A 21300-nucleotide genomic window follows, 5' to 3' on the forward strand; every position below is an offset into this window, starting at 1 on the left:
GTGACTTGACTGTAAACAGTGTTTGGGTATGCAGACAGCATAGAAATAGACAACTCAAGACAGGGTGGCTGTTTCATCTGAATGTTTCTCACGTTATGACTCAAGCTGTATATTGTTTAAACAATATACAGCAATATCTGAGCTTTTTTTGTAGCATTTTAGCTATAAAAGATATTGCACTTGTTCAGTAACTTACACACTTTTGTTTTTTGTGGTAAAAAAGTACAGTCAGATCGGGAGTTAAAAATAAATTCAATGAAGGTACAAGAGACTTGTTGCATAAGGATGTTAATAAAAATTGTGTGCAGTATGTGTCATTTTAGCATTTAACTAAAAAACAGTTTTTCTTTTAAATTTTGTTTTGTTACTAATCCCTGTTATTACCAGTTTATTCACAAGAAGTTCACATTCCTGGCCATAAAGCACAAACATCGATGTCAGATCAGTTGGATCTGAGATCTTAAAAAAAATAATAAATATATTCGCTATGAGACTTGTTACAAGTACTTGTTACAAGTATGCTGACAGTGAGCTAACCTGGGACACACAGAATTCATTAGCCTTTTCTCTGGAAGAGTCCAGAGTTTTTAGTGCTAGCAGGGCTGCTGTGTCCATTTTATTTTATTTATTTATCTTTTTTTGTCATGGTTCTATAGTGTCCATCTTTCGGTGTGTGTGTGTGTGTGTGTGTGTGTGTGTGTGTGTGTGTGTGTGTGTGTGTGTGTGTGTGTGTGTGTGTGTGTGTGTGTGTGTGTGTGTGTGTGTGTGTGTGTGTGTGTGTGTGTGTGTGTGTGTGTGTGTGTGTGTGTGTGTGTGTGTTGTATATGTAAGTGAATAAAAATGAATATAAAAGATCTGATTAATTCTGGAATGGAGTATGAGGTTCATAAACTCAGAACAGCAGGTCGATCTTCCTGTAACGGGTAACATACCACGACCACAAACAGTATTTCATCTCCCTTTATTGCTTTAATTATTACCGTGAATTTAGATCGCATTTTATCTGTTTGAATATGGCTTATAAAAGAAAAAAACTCCATTTTCACTTGTGTTTATAATTGGGTTGAGCACAGTAATGCGCTGAACTTATCCTGACCTGTGTGTCTGTTCTCTGTCCAGACACCTTTGAAATGGTATCAGAAGATGAGGATGGAAAGCTGATGTTCAAGGTGAACTACCACTACATGTCTCAGGTGAAGAACGCCAGTGATACAAACAGCGCAGCCAGATCTCGCCGCCTTGCCCAAGAGGCTGTCACTCTGTCCACCTCTCTGCCTCTGTCTGCTTCTTCGAGTGTCTTTGTCCGTTGCGATGAGGAGAGGCTGGATATCATGAAGGTAATAGAGCTTATCCGCTATTTTAGGCTTAGGGCTACAGATTTATAGCAGGCTACGATGACTTCACACTGCATGATAAGAATACAGAGGATACATTGTGTGTTGTAGTAACTGTTTTGATTGAGAATGCACTCTGGGTTTAGTAGAATCCACTCGTGTGAGAAGTGGGTGAGTGAATCAACACTCCCAGGATTTTTGTGTGCTGTTTTTCTGTGGTGCTCCTGCCATATGAGTTGTCATCAGCAGCTCTTAGTCATTCCCCTAGTGACATTTGATAAATGGCTCTTACACCGCAAGTTGATTAATGGCAAAGTCTCCTTTGCTAAATGTCAAAATTCTCATCTGTTTAGCTCCATTTTGGCAGGAAAATATTCCAAATAAAGACGCAGCATACTAACAACAAAGCTGACATATGATTAAAACACTGCACACAACAGTGCAACATTGACATTGATTAGTCAAGAAATGCAATGGATGGATGTATATTCTTATCTGTAATCACAAACTGAAGTAAGAAAATATCTTTGACCTCAGTTAACGCCCCTGTTATGCAAACATGTTCAGAATTTACCAAAATTAACTTCCCCCTATAATAGCATGGCCCAAGGAATAGCATGAGCAGAGAGGGACAGTGGCTGATGAGGTGGAAACATCAAGATCTGTGAGGGGTCAGTACATCCTAGTAGCTCACCCCACATCCTTAAATTAATAACCAAACAGCCAACTGCATTTATTCAGCACTCTCCAGGTGGCACAGTCAGTTTCAGTCTCAAAATGCTTCCACACCAGATTTACTTGACTTTGGTGGAAAGTGCAATGAAAGTGATGTGCCTGTGATGTGTGATGTCAAAATAACCTTAATGCATGAGTGGCACCCAGTGCCCTCCAGAAATCTTAGTGTAGCTGCTACGTAATCTCAGTGTTACAAAACCCCTAACACTACTCAAGACCAATGTGGTCGTTTGCACAAGGGTCAGGATGTTCGCATTATGAAAGGAAAACACGTCTACCTTACTTAGGACTAGAATATGCCCGATATAAATTCAGTGAGCACTTCAGTATGTGAATAGAATATCTTATGCAATGCACCTGCATAGATATGTTCACTAGAGGTATTTAGAAGTTCTTAGTCCAGACTTGGTCCAGCAGCACCATACACCTACCTTTAATTGAGGCATTAATTCAAGCACTTGATAGTGAGGTTGAATAATTTTCCAAGAGGAATGATAGAAACTCATAAAAGAAAGATGTGCCAAGGTTGAAAATTCATTCCTAAGATGACTTGAGGTCATTGAACCCAAAGTTGTTCTGAAGTCCTTGATTTCAATAGAATATTTAAATCTTTTATCTGGCCCATTGTTGTAGACTATTTGGTCCCTATACGTACTACTGTAGTGACTTGTGTTGTTCAAGTAGCCAGTATTAAGTAGGACGTTAACCCAGTGGGTTTTAGACTGCTAGAGGTGCCCTTGGTTGCCGATTCTGTTTGTAAACTTTTGGACTTAATTTGTGAACTTTAGACAAGGGAAAAAGATTCAGTGGTCTGGGAGTCATGTCATTGCTTTTTGCCAGTGATGTTGTTTAGATAGAACTTTATTAATCCCTCGGGTAGGTTTCTCTGGGAAATTCAGTTTCCAGTAGCAGAACACTGACAGAAATTGCACAGTAAGAAATCAGAATAAAACAAAATTGGTGAAAAAGAGTGTGTGTGTGTGTGTGTGTGTGTGTGTGTGTGTGTGTGTGCATGCATATATTAGGGGTGCAATGATATTCGTATCGATATTGAACCGATTGATACAGTGCTTTCGGTTCGGTACGCATATGTATCCAACAATACAAATGTTTCAATTTATTTTATCAACTTTCCTTCTGACGATGCTGTCTGTGTTGAGCGCTCAGTGGATCTGTGCTCGACAGTGCAGCCTAGGCGGAGTAGTCGAACGCAGATCCACTGAGTGCAGGCAAGCTAGCAATGAAATATACTCATTAATGAGATGTAGCAGCCAAATGGTCTATGGCACAGTATATTGCATAGTGACTGCTTAGTTGTCCCCGTTGTTTGTCAGTGTTATCAGCCAATATCCTTGTTGTTGTGGTAAAGAGAGCTTTAAACATGAAGGCAGGGTTGTTCATTTATTGGGCAGTCAATGTCCCTGCCCTCGTCTGTGTTTATGAACTGTGCTGTGTGAAGCAACTCTAGTTAAACAGCAAGTCTACTCAATATCAATTAGACATTATATTTATGTTTGTTATATTTAGGAAATAAATCAGATTTTGCCACAAATGCTCAGCAGTGAGTACTGTAGTTAGAATTCTCCTCTAATTTTACCCTTTGGCCTGTTTGTAATTACTTTGTTGCAGCTGTGAAACAGCATTAGCTGTGTCTGCGCCATTTCTCCATTAAAACTTTTGCCATTTGCACTTTTGTTAAAATCTAAATTTACTGTTATCAGTACATTCACCTTTCTCCAATTAACCCTCTTTCAGCGTGATAATGACTAAGCTGATAACTAATCTTTGTTTATATTTAAGCTTTCCCTTTTGTTTGTTTTCATAGGTTCTCATCACTGGTCCAGCTGACACACCATATGCCAATGGCTGTTTCGAATTTGATGTTTATTTTCCCCAAGACTATCCCAACTCACCACCTCTGGTCAATCTGGAGACCACTGGCGGACACAGTGTGCGCTTTAACCCAAACCTCTACAATGATGGCAAAGTAAATGTATTTTTTTTCTTCTTTTTAAAATGTGTATTAATTGCAAAATCTGCCAACCAATTCACTGAATTCTCAGAATTTTGGTACTGTAAGTAGAAGAAACAAACTGTGCAGATAATCTGATTAGATGGTTGAGCACTTTGCTGTGTGTGTGTGTGTGTCTGTGCGTGTGTGTGTGTGTGTGTGTGTGTGTGTGTGTGTGTGTGTGTGTGTGTGTGTGTGTTCACTGAAACAAGCTTCAATGAATATCTGAACCACTCTATAGATCAGACAATTTGCCCACATCCCATATTAAGTCTGAGAGAGGGGTAACAAAAATCTACTGGACTTAAATATTGTATGTTTAACATTGGTAATACACATGGATTTTGGCACATAATGTTTTGTTTGTCTTTTATTAATCAGGTTTGTTTAAGTATCCTCAACACATGGCACGGGAGACCAGAAGAGAAATGGAACCCACAGACCTCAAGCTTTTTACAGGTAAGATGGTTTTCCATCATAACAATCACCTGTATCAATGGATCAGCAGGCTTCTGTCTCAGTCTTTGTGTCATAGGCTATAGTTTATTAGGAACCTTGTATTAATGGCCCTGGGGTTCTGACAGCTACCATGAAGGATTCTTTTTAAAGTTCTGTTATTATTTTTCTTTATGACTGTGTGGGTGTTGATAAACCAAACACAAACCACTATCATTTCAGCCTCTGGGTTATGCCTGCTTACACACATCACTCATCTGGAAGTTGCAATCAGTTGGCATGTATGCCCAAGATGCCATCTGTCATTAGACTTGATTTTGTAGACTCTTAATCTGAAATGTTTCTAATTTTAATTTTATTTCTTTTTTTCCCCTTTTCGTTAAACCTTTCTTTGGATGTAGACATAAAGATGCCTCTCTAAAATCAGATGTAGATGAACTGAAAATTCGATATCATTCATTTTGAAATAGGATTAGTAATAAAGGTTGATGGTCTGCATGTCTTTATTTCTTGATGTGTTTGCTTGCTAGAAGAATTTACTGGTGTTTCTTTCATGTGTGTGCATATACCAGTGACAGTATTGTTTCCAGTACTCCCCTTTCAGCATAAAGTTCATAGAGCAGTAATAAATCTGAAAATTAAAATGGTATGGTACCAAACTGATTATTGAAAATTTTCCTGCCAGTGGTGTCATCCAATGCCCTTTTACTGGTCTCTCTGAGAGAACTGGCATTGACAGGCGCAGCAGTGTTCCACAAGCTGAACTTTAGCAACTAAGAACAGTGTGATTACCGCAAGAAACAAAAACAAAAAAGTATGTGCTCAGGGGGTTTTACAGGGGGTCATGTATACATACGACTATATATGGGCTCCATATAAACTGTGAAAATACACATACACACTATTTTGTTGATTTATGATCAAGTAGCCCAGGCCAGGTACCTTTGCAAGATTTGGCCCAGAAATGTTATATCCTAAAGGATCTGTATTGAAACAAAGTGTGTTTTAAAGCTGTTATTCAAGAAAATACAATGATGAGTAATCCACATAAAGACTTATTTTAAGTCTCAAACCTAGCTTAGTTATTATTAGCCCTCCTAGTGATGTATCATTAAACATTTTTCACTTTTCTTTAACTGTATATTGTTTGCCATCGATGTCCCAAAATGTATAAAATTAATATTTCTCAATTGGAACCATTAGTTTCTATTTAGGAAAAACGTATTTGGACTTGAATCTCATTGTACAGGGTGGGCCATTTATATGGATGCACCGTGATAAAATGGGAATGGTTGGTGATATTAAAGTCCTGTTTGTGGCACATCAGTATATGTGAGGGGGCAAACTCCTCAAGATGGGTGGTGACCATGGTGGCCATTTAGAAGTCGGCCATCTTGGATACAACCTTTTTTTTTTTCAATAGGAAGAGGGCCATGTGACACATCAAACTTATTGGTAACGTCACAAGAAAAACAATGGTGTGCTTGGTTTCAATGTAACTTTATTCTTTCATGAGTTATTTACAAGTTTCTGACCACTCATAAAATGTGTTCAATGTGCTGCCCATTGTGTTGGATTGTCAATGCAACCCTCTTCTCCCACTCGTCACACACTGATAGCAACACCGCAGGAGAAATGCCAGCACAGGCATCCAGTATCTGTAGTTTCAGATGCTGCACATCTCGTATCTTCACACCATAGACAATTGCCTTCAGATGACCCCAAAGATAAAAGTCTAAGGGGGTCAGATCGGGAGACCTTGGGGGCCATTCAACTGGCCCACGACGACCAATCCACTTTCCAGGAAACTGTTCATCTAGGAATGCTCGGACCTGGCACCCATAATGTGGTGGTGCACCATCTTGCTGGAAAAACTCAGGGAACGTGCCAGCTTCAGTGCATAAAGAGGGAAACACATCATCATGTAGCGATTTCAAATATCCAGTGGCCTTGAGGTTTCCATTGATGAAGAATGGACCCACACCAAACCATCACTTTTGTTGTTCCAACAGTCTTGGAGGGATCGTGGGAGATGGATGGTCTCGTAGGGTGTCTTGCATTGAAATCTGCTGCAATGACCCGGTTACTGCGTTCACCAGATATCAACACAATTTCGATCCGCTCCAAGATCCAAGATGGCCGACTTCTAAATGGCCACCATGGTCACCACCCATCTTGAGGAGTTTGCCCCCTCACATATACTAATGTGCCACAAACAGGACTTTAATATCACCAACCATTCCCATGTTATTACAGTGTGTGTGTCAGTACAGTTGTCTGGACTTTGCTGAAGCCTAGATTTTGTTTATTTCAAGCTAAATAATTATCTTACTCTTGTAATTTCTTGTGTTAAATTCAGTCTGCTACATTGTCTATGGATAAATACATATGTCCCTAAACATGAAATGTTAACACATCCCTCAGATCATTATTTGACTGAGACAAAGATAAGTGGAAGAGAATGAATCGATGAATGGATGATGTCTTTTGATTATAATGTGTGATCAATATTGGAAAATATGTTGAAAAGGAGACCGGAGTTGGCTAGAATAAAGTGGTCATCATCTGGAGTGGATTTTGGCTCTGAAATTAGGCAGCCCAGTTTAAGAGGAGCAGACTGTATCAATTGAAGGTCATTGGTATCAACTTGATGGAGCATTTTCAAGTTCATCCAGCTCCACAGTGGCTCAGGCCAGCAGGCAGGCCTCCAATCACAACATCGTCATTGTTGGTTATGTAGTGGCTTGGAACAGACAGAGCAATGCAGGAAGATGTCCTTAGTCTCCTTGAGACAGGCCGAGGCATTAATGGAGCTGTTAATAAAGATATATTGAAGGCTGTATTTTTATGGGGCCAAAACATCCCTTGCTTTTGTCAGACTCTTAAGTGTACACCATTGCCAAGATCAATTCATATGTTGAGGACACTGAGGGGATTTCAGGCTCATTTTGTCAGTGTATCAGGATTATACCTAACTTGGTTGTAAGTCTTAAAATGTGTTTGTTTTTTTTTTGGGGGGTTTTTTCTTCCTAGCTTATCTGGAAGCTGCACTAAGCTATTATTACTGTTATTGTTGTTATTATTATTATTATTATTATTGTGGTGGTGGTGGTGGTGATGATGATGATGATGATGATAATAATAATAATGCCTGCAATTGAAATCCTGAATCACATTTTCCATTTTTCCCATATTTCCTTTAATTTGCAAACCAGGTGCTAGTGTCAGTGCAGTCCCTTATCCTGGTGGCTGAGCCTTACTTCAATGAGCCAGGGTATGAACGATCTAGAGGAACTCCCAGTGGCACCCAGAGCTCTCGGGAATACGACGGCAACATCCGACAGGCCACTGTCAAGTGGGCCATGCTGGAGCAAATGCGCAACCCTTCTCCATGCTTTAAAGAGGTAGGGACCATTGTTTTTTACACTTAAACCTTGTTTTTCAATTTGCTTTTAAAAAAAAAAAAAAAAATCCTTCTGGTAGAAAACAACACAAAAACTGGACCCAGGTGAGTGTCGACTTTGATGTTGTTTGGATGATCAGTTGTCATATTTTCTTGTTTTTAACACCAAGCTAAAAATCACAACTAATTCTCAAAACCTAACTCTACCCTGAACCCAGTTCTAGCCGCTAATATTGAATAACGTGAAAACTGCTGGCTGACACCAGATCCAAAGATTTCTCCCCAGACCCAGGCCCCTTAACGTTTGTAGACTTGGACTCAGTTTGAGTATTAACCCTGGTATTCACATCAATGTACTGAGCAACTACTTTAACCCAGACAGCTTAATTTACTTTTTGATCTCGTGCTTCTATTTATTATTATGTATTTTTATACTAAATCTTATTTTTCCTTTATACTTCTGTAGTCAATACAACATTTTGGATGATTCATCCTCATAGTAGATTGGTTACATGCCTCTCAGCATCACATTTGAAAACCGAAAACAAAACCTCTCTTCCCCAAGAGCCATTTAAAAACAAATAAGTAAATAAATTCCTTTCACAAGAATTTCTTGGTGGATCGCAGCATCTGGAGGTGGGCCTGCCTCTCCTCCCCCCTCTCTCCCTCACAGTTTTTTGATTTCCTTGCAATGTTTTAAATGGCCTGTGGTGAGACAGACAGTGCAGGGGAGGATAACAATCTTTCAACCTGCTCATCCAAAGCAGGCTCATTCAGAAATGTCAGGAAAGCAAAATGAAGGAAGAGGAGTGCTTTAGAGATGAAAATGAGAAAGGGAGAAATGAACAGAGGGAGAAAAGGAAAAAAATCCCATCATCATGATGACACTACATGAGAAAAACAGACTAAATGGAACAAATCTAAATAAATATATGGCAGGCGACCACACATTTTACCTTATACTTTACTAACATAAAAATTTCTTGCTTGAGGAAATGTGGAGTAAATGTTAGTCATGAATGGGATGGACATAACGATACTGATAATGAACAATCTGTTCAGAATGTTAGGATTGGAATCCTGTTTTATTTTCCCGTCTCAGGAGAAGAAATATAAGAAATTCAGAAATGATGTTTGTGCTTTTTTTCTGCTTTATAAAGAATGAAAACTGTTAGAAATGTCCCTGACCTGTATATTCAAGTTGAAGTTCATACAAAAAATGCATTAAACATATTCAGAATTTCTTCATTCGAGTAAAAGCCAAATTGTCTCCAGTTGAATTTGTTTTTAAAAAAATACCTGGACCAATTTCACTAAATGGTTTAGAGAGGCAGAGCATGATGAAGAGAGAACACATTACATTTTGTTGTTGATGTTAAAAGGACATCCTCTGAATGCCCTTCTAGTAAGAATGATTAGAGCTAGCAATGAGCTTTCAGCTTTAAAGATGCATTTCTCTCCTTTGGTAAATGTTCAGGATAATTGGACATCATTGGACAGACCAGAGGCTTGGTGTTTATTCATCGTTTGGCGGGTCCATTAACCTGAGCAGTATGAGTTGAGAAATCACACATTCTGCCTGTTAATGCATCATACAAAAATTACATACCACACAGTAAACCAATTCCATCCATCCCTTGTGCCCTCTGCTCTGTCAAGAGTGTCACTGTGTGTGAAGTCACACTTGCCAGGTGCTAAAAAATTGTATAGAAGTGGCAAGCTTTGGGACACACTAGCCATTTCTCTGGCAGAAATACAATCTTCAAATTCAACATCTCAAATAATTTATACTGCCATCAGTTGGATCTATTGAGATTGTATCCATCATATGTTCCTTGTCATTTTCATTCAGGTGTTTCCAATATGCTTCAATTGCCTAATATTCTTTTGACGTTGTTCTTTCTTCTTCTTTTATCATTAGAATTTATAACAATAAAAAGAAGATTTTCAGGCATTTCTTAACAACATGCACGAGCTAAAGCTTTCTAACCAAGTAGTTTATTCCATATGTTTCTTCCATAAAAGATGTGTTCCATCTTCAGAGTGTAGGTTTTAAGTACAAGCTTAGTGTTGGAGGGTTTTATTACCATCCTACCACTTAAGGCTATTTGGATTGTAATGGCTTAATCTGGCAGACCCTCTAGATGAATATTACACCACTAATCAGTATGCAGTAGGCATAACAACCACCACTGATTGGTTTGACTAACTTGCTAAATTAATGTTAATTACCTGTGGCATATCTGGTGGAGTCAGCATCACCCTGGTTTGAAGTTTCACATTGTTAATAGACTCAGTGCAGGTTTACAAAACTCTTTGTCATATTGAAATTTTAATTTAGAAAAAGTTGTTCAAGCCCAATTTGAGTAACATTACCATAGAATACATCTGCTACAAGAAAAACATGTTTCGGTTTGAGAGTGCACAGGAAAGAGAGTAGAAGACATGCCAAAAAGACCAACGTGGGACCCTTCACCGGCATTTTAGTAGATGAGTCGTCTTCTCAACTGGGTGAGCTGTACCAGTACCCAGTACTCATCTTTTTTTTTTTTTTAATCAAATGGCCAGAAAGACAGAAAATACCTTGTACTCACATAAAGTAACACTTATGACTATGAAAATGCTTATGTACACAGTCATCCAGCAAACATGCCCAAAGATTTGACTTTTAGAAAACTGTACTGTATAAAATCAATGATGTTTTTTTGTTGTTGTTATGTTTGTTTGTTTATTTATTTTTATCCCTGACAACATCCTCTGTCACATCAACCCTCTGAATGTCCTCCTACAATACAATAATCCATACATTCCTCTTTTCTTCCTGCTCGCAGCTCTGTCTTCTACATCCTTTGTCCAGTATATCCACTGTCTCTCGTCTATACATGTCCAAACCATCACTATAATCTCACCCTTGGCTTTGTCTCCAACACACTCAACCTGATATGCCTCTGATATGCTCATCTTTAATCTTGTACATCCTGGTCACTCCAGATGGAAATCTTAGGCTCTTCACTTCTGCCACCTCCAGCTTGGCCTCCTGTCTTTTTGTTAGTGCCACGGTTTCTAAGCCATAGACCATGTAGGTCTCACTACAGTCTGTCCTCCTGTCACAAATCACCCCTGACACTTATTCACAGTGTATTCTGTTGTGTTTCTGCTGACTTTCATTCCTCTCTAGGGTCTCATGCACTTGCTCCCTATGTCCACTACAGATCACAATGTCATCTGCAAACATAATTGTCCACAGACACTCTGCTCAGGCAGACCTCATTTATCATCACTGCAAACAAGAGGAGACCCATCTCTGATGTAATCCCCAAGTTCCTCTCTTGGCATTCTTTCCACAGACCCAGTGCAACCCCTTCTGACATTCTGTTTACTTCCACCTTCTCTGTACTTCTCCATCAAAACTCTCAAATACCATGTTTAACGTGTTCTCTGCATGAAGCCATACTTTTGCTCACCAGTTGTTACTTATCTTCTCAACCTAGCTTCACCAACTCTTTCCCATACCTTCTTGGTATGGCTCATCAATTTTATCATTCTAGTTACTACAACTCTGCACATCACCCTCATTCTTGAAAGTCAGCATCATCATACTTCTTCTCCATTCCACAGGTATCTTCTCAGTCTCCAAAATTGTTAAACAGTATGGTTTAAAAAATCTTCTGCGTTTTGTTCCTAGACCTCTTCATTCCTGCACAGGTATATCACTATGACCAACTGCCTTTCCTCTCCATGTTCTTCACAGAGTCCCAGGAAATCAGGAAATTATGTTGCAGGACATAATTGGCATGTATCCACAATCAATGTTGCTTGTATTCTAGTGACATTTAAAGGCGAAACAGTAGAAACCCCTCTGGCCTTTATACAGAAGTAAATGCTCAAATTAAATGTAAAAAATGAATCTGTGACATCTAGTAGGTGAAATGGAGTATTGGAGCAAAAGATATTGAGGAGACATAAGTAGGACTTGACAATGCCACCCAGCTGAGCAATAACACACGTTAGGCGCAAGGAAATTTAATGAAGCTTGGTGAGGTACTCCCATGTGCTTTTCTCACCACTGGCCTTTTAGCACCTTCATGTCCTCAGCTGAGGCAGACATTGACACAGAGTGTTCCAGCTGGTTGACTGGAGGTTTGACTCTCATGCATTGAAGCACAAACTGGGATTTATCAGAATGCTACAACACAGAGTTAACACTATCCCCAGGCTAACAGAAGAATATCTTATCAAAAAAGCCCTGAGTAAAGGTTGTTATTCCACCTTTGTCACAGCTATGACGATACCTAAAAATAATCCAGGCAATCCAGGACAGGAGAACGACAACCACTGCCTAAACCAAGACTATTAGCGATCCCTTATGTGTCAGGAATATTGGGATGTCTTTTTTTTTTTCTCTTCAAAACACATCTCTGTGGCTTTTAAACCCTAAAGCACACATCACCAAACTTTAGTCCAACCCAAGGATCTGGTGCTCCAGCACAAAGTAATATAGTGAATTAAACATGCAGGAACCAAACAACCTCTGGCTAAGCAGGTGGCACAACTCAGATGAGCTACCTCACTACGCAAGCGTACCATAATCTGTTTACACCTTACAGGCCAGTGGTCATTGTTTCAGTGATGATGTGCACATTCTGAACAGGGAGGAATGCTCATTTGAGCAGGGAGTCGAGTCCATTTATGTGAAAAGAGGACAACCATATGTGAATTGAAGAGCGAGACTCGTGTCAGTCATTGACTAGCGACCTTGTAAAACTCCTCTTTGGTGCTGAAGATGCAGTAGTGTATTCTGACACGGTGGTCTCAGCTGCAGCTCAGCTGATCTGTCTTGAGACAGATTCTGTCGCGTCTCTAACTTGCCTAAGTACAACATGTCATTTCTCGTACAGGATAACCTTCAGCACCTAGATTCCTGACATAGGAAGGTGACACTTTGATGAGTGGGATGAGAGGAATCCTCACAATCAACTGCCTTCATGGTTGAGCACAGATATAATTACTGGAAACCTTCCTTGTTGCATTATTTTTGTCTAAATAGTAGCGATATATTTCACATGCATGTGAAGTGTTGTGGTGTTTGCCCTACAGATTCATCAGAAGCCTACATATTGCTACATACAGTGGGGCAGAAAAGTATTTAGTCAGCCACCGATTGTGCAAGTTCCCCCACTTAAAATGATGACAGAGGTCAGTAATTTGCACCAGAGGTACACTTCAACTGTGAGAGACAGAATGTGAAAAAAAAATCCATGAATGCACATGGTAGGATTTGTAAAGAATTTATTCGTAAATCAGGGTGGAAAATAAGTATTTGGTCACCTCAAACAAGGAAAATCTCTGGCTCTCACAGACCTGTAACGTCTTCTGTAAGAAGCTTTTCTGTCCCCCACTCGTTACCTGTATGAATGGCACCTGTTTGAACTCATCATCTGTATAAAAGACACCTGTCCACAGCCTCAAACAGTCAGACTCCAAACGCCGCCATGGCCAAGACCAAAGAGCTTTCGAAGGACACCAGGAAAAGTATTGTAGACCTGCACCAGACTGGGAAGAGTGAATCTACAATAGGCAAGCAGCTTGGTGTGAAAAAATCAACTGTGGGAGCAATCATCAGAAAATGGAAGACATACAAGACCACTGATAATCTCCCTCGATCTGGGGCTCCACGCAAGATCTCATCCCGTGGGGTCAAAATGATCATGAGAACGGTGAGCAAAGATCCCAGAACCACACGGGGGGACCTGGTGAATGACCTGCAGAGAGCTGGGACCAAAGTAACAAAGGTCACCATCAGTAACACACTACAACGGCAGGGAATCAAATCCCGCAGTGCCAGACGTGTTCCGCTGCTGAAGCCAGTGCATGTCCAGGCCCGTCTGAAGTTTGCCAGAGAGCACATGGATGATACAGCAGAGGATTGGGAGAATGTCATGTGGTCAGATGAAACCAAAGTAGAACTTTTTGGTATAAACTCAACTCGTCGTGTTTGGAGGAAGAAGAATACTGAGTTGCATCCCAAGAACACCATACCTACTGTGAAGCATGGGGGTGGAAACATCATGCTATGGGGCTGTTTTTCTGCCAAGGGGACAGGACGACTGATCCGTGTTAAGGACAGAATGAATGGGGCCATGTATCGTGAGATTTTGAGCCAAAACCTCCTTCCATCAGTGAGAATTTTGAAGATGAAACGAGGCTGGGTCTTCCAACATGACAATGATCCAAAACACACCGCCCGGGCAACAAAGGAGTGGCTCCGTAAGAAGCATTTGAAAGTCCTGGAGTGGCCTAGCCAGTCTCCAGACCTCAACCCCATAGAAAATCTGTGGCGGGAGTTGAAAGTCCGTGTTGCTCGGCGACAGCCCCAAAACATCACTGCTCTCGAGAAGATCTGCATGGAGGAATGGGCCAAAATACCAGCTACTGTGTGTGCAAACCTGGTAAAGACCTATAGTAAACGTTTGACCTCTGTTATTGCCAACAAAGGTTATGTTACAAAGTATTGAGTTGTATTTTTGTTATTGACCAAATACTTATTTTCCACCCTGATTTACGAATAAATTCTTTACAAATCCTACCATGTGGATTCATGGATTTTTTTTCACATTCTGTCTCTCACAGTTGAAGTGTACCTCTGGTGCAAATTACTGACCACTGTCATCATTTTAAGTGGGGGAACTTGCACAATCGGTGGCTGACTAAATACTTTTTTGCCTCACTGTATCCACGTTTGCTGTTCTGACTAAGCTAGAAACAGCTCCACTATTCTCCAGCCCTGTCATCAGCTTCTTGCATGTATCAAGCATCTTGGCCTTGTTTTGAACACTGCTGCCTCCTCATCACAGAAAATGTCTTCTAAAGCTGTGATTACCATATGAGCTCAGCATGTCAATCAAATACTGCTTGAGCCAGAGTCTCTGAAAAATTCTCTCTACATTTGATTTTATGGAAACAATTGATTTGCTTAGTTGAGAAAGTTGCCTGCGTACTGTAGACCTCCTTGCCAGCAGTTGGTGTATTTGTACTAATAGTATACTTCTCTTACCAAAAAATGTTGTTTGTGCTGCCAGTATCAGTGACTGAGACAGCACAATGTATTAATTTAGGGTTTCTTCTACCAAGAACATTATATTTCTTATCATGGGGCTGAATCACAGTAGCTCATACTCTGGACATTTTAGTCAGTTAGCCAATAAAGACAGTGAACACTGGGTGAGAATCATTTGAACATATTCAATGGGAAATGTTTTTTTGTGACCTTGTGAGAAAACTATAATCTCCCATCTACAAATGTCTTGAATATTTAAAGCTTGTGCGGTGTTTATTTGCATGGAGTTCATATTGATAGCATCTCATTCACCACATAACCAGTAAACCAGTAAAAATCTGCATATTGTGGTTTTGGAGGTAATACTGTCGTCACTCTCCTACCACCAATTTTGTTGAGCTGTGTAAATGTAAAAGTTCTAATGGCATAGGTAATATTTGATTTTTGGCACAAGAATGTTTGAGAGTCCAGTGTTGTGACTTACTATTTATAGAGTACATGCTTGAATTATGGAGCAGCAGGTTGTCAGGTGTAGTTAACATGGGGTTGGATGTTAAAACATTGATGTGTGTCTGTTGAGGACAAAGAGAATGCCTGTGAAGTATGCTTGTGTAGATGTATAATATTACAGCATATGTTAAATTTACAATTTTAAAAAGAATCACTAAATTATGGCAAAGTACATTATCTGCATCAAAAATAGGGTGAAGTACTATTAGAAAGTACTTGATTAGAAAACTATTAGAAATTGTATCTATATGGAATATATACATTTTCCAACAATATTCTTGATATTTGGTATTTGGTTTGCCTAAAACAGATAAGAGAAGAAATACTAAAGTTATACCATTTGAGCGGAAAAGATGGAATTGAGATGGAGAGGAGGGAGTTGTAGAAAGGAAAGATGGATTAAAGCATTCCCTAAACCCCCTCTGCTGCCTGTTCTGCTTTTTGTTTCTAATAAACAGCAAATCAGCAGCCACCATGATAACTCATCCCCTCCCTCCAATAGCAACAAATAGCAGCTACAGACACATCTAGCACCGCACTCCCTGCATACTGATAGCACAGCCATGGCGACTGTTGCTAGGAAGTTGACTGTAGGGGCAGGGAAGCAAGAGACTTGGGTGTAGATGGCTGACATCAAGCAGTGTTGCACAAATAATATCAGCCTGACTCTTGAGACTAGAGTGTGCCTCGTTTGTGGAGGAATGCGTTGTTTCAGTTATGTGTTAGAACCTGGGTAGCTATCAGTAGGTTGGAGTCCTGTTTGTTTGTTTTTTATTTCTTAATGTGCTAAATGTTTTTAATGTTTCTGTAAACATACACGGCAGAGCCAGTGACAGTTTCATAACAAAGTTTATTCTCTTTTGAATAAATGGTGTTGTTGTGTGTTTGCAGGTGATCCATAAACACTTCTACCTGAAGAGAACAGAGATCATGTCTCAGTGTGAGGAGTGGATCGCTGACATCCAGCAGTACAGCAGCGACAAGAGGGTCGGCCGCACCATGTCCCATCATGCTGCTGCTTTAAAGGTAAAGATATTGCCAGTACTTACATAGTTCTTTTCTACTTTGGGTACTCAAAACATCTATCGTTTCTACTATAATCCATCCATGCAAGACTTTATTCCATGCCTTTAAGTGTCCCAAGGGCGCTTGGATATGCAGACTAGTGGAAGAGCAGCAGCTCTTTAATTTGTGGATGGCCAGCTCTTTTTATGTGAATCCTGAAGTGTGTTGACGTTTAATACAATATTTGTTTAATTTTGCTGTCAGTTACTGAATTTAGTCTCATCCACTTTGGTTTAGTTCACCTTTTAACACTGCAAACTTTGGCAAGTGACCTATCAGAACATGATAATCCAGCAGAACAGTAATGATGTCAGTGAGGAAATTGCTGCTAATAAACACCCAAACCTCAAAATGTTTAAAATGATAAAGATCTTCACTTTCACTTCAATTGTATGCTTGAGTTTCTCCGTACATCATGATGACGATATGTCCGCCACATATATACACTTCCTTTTGCGCTCCCCTGAAATCTAGGGTCGATCAAGGAACAGTATGATTTTGTGACTTTACATTCAGAAGGAGAATCCTGATATAATAAGAGACTGACAAACATCCTGGTTACAGATTTTTTTGACCACTTTTTTGCTGTTGTACACTGACTTCACACTCTGTTGGATGATGCCAGGCCTTGTGTTTCAGATATGAAGCTTTACAGAGTTAGCTAGCCAGCAGCAGTGCATGTAAGCGCTCTCCTGCATGTCGCACTAATAAGCAGTGAGCTACCTGCAGGGGACAGGGACTCGGCCGGCCTAATTCCTGTCCCCACCTGACTTCCTTTTGAGACAAACAGGAGTTTCTAACACACACAAAGTAACACTGTAACCCCCACCCGCAAACTGAGGCTGCACATAACAAGTCCTTTCTCTAAATAACAATGAGCTCTATTTAATAAGAAGCTTCCATGGCTGAAAATGACAGGTTCTGCTTCATTTTCTGCCTTTATTTTGTAGTATAGCAAGAAAAGAAAGGTTACAGCAACACTAATACACTGTTATCTGAAAACTGACTGATATTGAATTGGCATTATGTATTGTTTAGATTTACAGATACATCTATATGTTAAAGCTTTGTTTAGGGGCAGTGTTACAAATATGTTTTGAGCTGCTTATCATTTATGTACTTGTTGATTCTATAGCTTAGCCCCTGCTGCAGAGAGGACACAAGTCAGAGCTTCTTTGTAGTGAAATAGATTTTAAAAGATATTCGAAAGTAATAAAGTCCTTACTACAGTCATTGATCATGCTTTTTGTGCATTTCCACTCATTTTTGTTTCCTTTTTTCACATTTCTTTGTCTTCATTTGTCCTTCTCTATTGCTGTGGCTTCCTCCTTTGTTGAATACTGTTTCCTGTACTGCTGTAACAATTACTATTTTTCCTTCGCAACTTGTTTTCTGCCATAATGACTGTTAAACCGGGATTATACTCTGTTGAGGTCACGGACAGGTGGTGACACAAAGCATGGGTACTTGTTACTTATATAGGCAGTTGAAGTCTGCTTTAAGTACCCGTGTGGAGTTGGTGCAATATAATCTAAATTCTCTGCGGTCACAGAAACACTGGCCGGTTCAGAGACGATTGCTCAATTTCTAAAGACAAAATTTATGTAAGTCAGACCCAAGTGGACCCTAGCTGACTCGCAGACATGTAAACTATAAAATGTACATGGAGCTTAGTTCACGGTGATCAGATTCACTCCAGCCAGACTTGCTGCACACTTGGTCTGGGTGTCATAGCTCAGACAAAGCATCTCCCACTCTGTATTTTGTGAATCTCTAAGCTCCGATTTGATATATCACTAAAATAACAGAAAGGACCAGCCAAATCACACTTTTGCCTCCCCAGCCCATTCACTCTATGTGCCACAAGTTACAAGAGGTAGTTATAAAAGGTCCATGGCAAGTCGAAATGACAGCAGATCATGCTGCAGACCAGCAATTGTAATGTGGTGACAGCAGTGAGCATAAACGGGTCATTATGCTTATCTTTTACTTGGCGTGAGCAATCCACTTCATCATTGACACAAGTAAAGCTGTTGCTCGTTTTTTTTTTTTTTTGCATTTGCATTTGCATTTGCTGTTCTTCCTCTGTGGTATTTTTGCTATAACCACCACAGAATTATAGTAATATCTTGAAATCTGCTTCCCGAAACCCCATTCTGAGCCGTCTGCTGCTCCGGTGCGCCAGCTGGAGCATAATGGCCTGACTTCAGGCCCGTCAGTGGTGGTAATGAGTTTGTCATTTTCACGATGACAAGAATACCCAGCTTTCCCTAAACACAAAAATATTTGTCTGTTGAAAGATGCGAGTTATTTGTTTCCAAGTGAAAGCAAAATGGCAGCAAAAAACTCTGATGTGAACATAGTTTTTAAAAACTGTTCAGCAGGTTAAATGTTTGTTTGCCCACCCAGATGGTTAGAGAAGGAGTCTGTTGATAGTGTCTGGTGGTACTTAACCTTTCCAGAAACTAAGACAGATGTTTAACAATGAGAGGCACAGTCTCAGCCCACTTGAAAATACTGATTTGCAGATATTTACCATGTTAGCCAACTAGCACCAACTCAGAGCAGCTGATGCCGTAAGGAGTGGTACTGCAGTTTTCTGTGTCCCCACAGATACTAGCATGGCAAAAACCCATTAGAACATTGGTCCCTCCCTGGTGTACAACTTTAGTGGCAGTTTATTGGAAAAGTCTCCTTCTCAATATTTTCAGTACCAAGACTCGGGTATCATTTTTTCATCATTGTCCTCTTTCAACGTAAATAGGAATGTCACGATTTGTTGTTCGGGTTTGTTTCGCTGTTAAATTTTGTCCCAAATGGTTTCAAAATTGTTACAATAGCCACCTTTGAACTCTTCACGTGAGACGTGGGAAAACAAATTAAGGCCAAAGAAGTAACCAGGATTCTAACACTAATTCATCTCTTGTGCAGAGACACACAGCTCAGCTCAGAGAGGAGCTCCTGAAGCTGCCCTGCCCTGACGGACTGGAGCCCGACGGTGATGAGTTTACAGAGAAGAGCAGCGCCCTCATCCTCAAAGAGCTATCCAGTCAGGACACAGAAAAGCCCGGTGGCAGTCAGGACAGCCACTGCAGTGAGGGCCAGCTATGAGCCCTTCCCACCTGCCCCCTTCCTTACCCTTCCAGCATCTCCAGCCCTTACCCTCCTCTTCCTTATCATCTTCCTCCTCTTTCATAGACTTGGTGGCTTCAGAGCACGAGCCATCACTTTGTCCATATTTGTATGTAAAGGTCTAACTAGAATAGCAGAGAACGAGGGGACGCGAAGGCGACAAGAGGAACTCTGATCTATGCTACGCCTTTATTAAAGAGTTGACAGAAACTTTTATTTACCTGTAAAGGAGTGTAAACATTTTGTGCTTTTTCCAATTGTGAAATAACCACTGATTGGTATGTTATTAAACTTGTTTATGTATACACGGCAGAGGAAGATTACAGATTATATAAGGGAACTACCTTAAGAGAAGAATGTTTACTGAATGTTCGTTTCCTTTTTTTTTTTTTTTGGACTGTTAGAGCAAGAACAGTTGTAACCAAGGATGTACTGGTCTTTAAGGATCCTAAAAAAACACAAAAAAACGCACACACAGGTAACACAATCCGAGATTTTTAAAAAAGCCCCTCTGCTCATGCTCGTCTGCGTTCTCTAGGATCATATCCACTTGAATAAGGTTCAGATGGACATTCTTAAATGCTATGTTATCACTTTTACAGGCTCCAAATTAAAAGCACCATGCTCTGGATAAACATTTGTTGCCTCTCAGAACTCCTCCATGACCGCTTTCCATCGACATGACTGTAGATCACAGCAAGACTGCGTCAGAGCCACAGGGGCAATGTACTTTGAAGGCTTTTGCATGTGTATGTGTGTTTTCTGTGCGTGTGCAACAATCCCCAGTGAGATACAAAGCTGTGATGTGCCTTTGATCTACACCATACCACCAAATGCTCCCAACTGATTTTACTGATTTCTTTTGCTATTTCTACAAAATTAAGAATATTCTGCTCCATTGACATAAAAGAAACTTCTTTGATCTTTTTTATGTTGAACTCCAGTGAACAAAAAATGCACTTTCTATTTTACTCACTCTTTAGGGCAGTCACATTCTCCTTTTGCTAGGACATTAAATGGAGCTTGAAAGTATGTGACTGACTGAATGCTTTTTTTTTTTTTCCTCTGTATTTCCCAGCGCCTGATTTAGAAAGCGTGTTGGGGGAAAACAACTGGAGACCATGTCGAACAGGGAGACTGAGATTCTCAGAACATTTTATGAAAACTTGGGGATTTGAGTAGCTTACTCAGGAAAACCTGGGCTGAGATCCAAAAAGCAGGAATTTAGAGAAGAATTTTCAAATGAAACCTCCAGTTCTTCTCTACTAGGGTATCTTTGCCTAATTTAGTTAACAATTACAGGTTGGTATGCAGACTTGTTGATGAGTTTGACTGAAAAGTCATTGAAGAGAGAAGTTTGAAAAATCAAATGGAAAAAAGAAGAACTGACTGCAGCACATGCAAGGGTGTAGCTTATGTTACTGGCTGGTTTTGACACTGCTCTGTGGTGATCTGGGCAAGTCCAGCTCTTAATAGCACCTACGCCAGGGGTGCACAACTCCCTGCTGTATGTGCTATAAAGCTATGGTGCAACCCCTGGGAAAATTAGGTCATTGGCAAGAGTATAGAACTTGAGTGCATGCTGAAGTGGCAACCC

General features: G+C 40.1%; 1 protein-coding gene across 4 annotated transcripts in view; it reads left to right on the top strand.

Moving 5' to 3' along the window:
• Positions 1-20735, top strand: part of birc6 (baculoviral IAP repeat containing 6) — a 132706-nt gene extending 111971 nt beyond the window's left edge. For all 4 annotated transcript variants that reach the window (XM_026190469.2, XM_080288211.1, XM_026190473.2 and 1 more), the window contains exons 68-73: positions 1120-1337; positions 3895-4056; positions 4462-4539; positions 7752-7940; positions 16398-16532; positions 19503-20735. In XM_026190469.2, coding sequence (XP_026046254.1) covers positions 1120-1337; positions 3895-4056; positions 4462-4539; positions 7752-7940; positions 16398-16532; positions 19503-19682 — 962 coding nt within the window. In that variant the 3' untranslated portion in view covers positions 19683-20735. The remainder of the gene's footprint in view (positions 1-1119; positions 1338-3894; positions 4057-4461; positions 4540-7751; positions 7941-16397; positions 16533-19502) is intronic.
• Positions 20736-21300: the final 565 nt, after the last annotated feature.

This window comes from Astatotilapia calliptera, chromosome 13 (assembly GCF_964374335.1).
Source record: "Astatotilapia calliptera chromosome 13, fAstCal68.1, whole genome shotgun sequence".
Taxonomy (NCBI): domain Eukaryota; kingdom Metazoa; phylum Chordata; class Actinopteri; order Cichliformes; family Cichlidae; genus Astatotilapia; species Astatotilapia calliptera.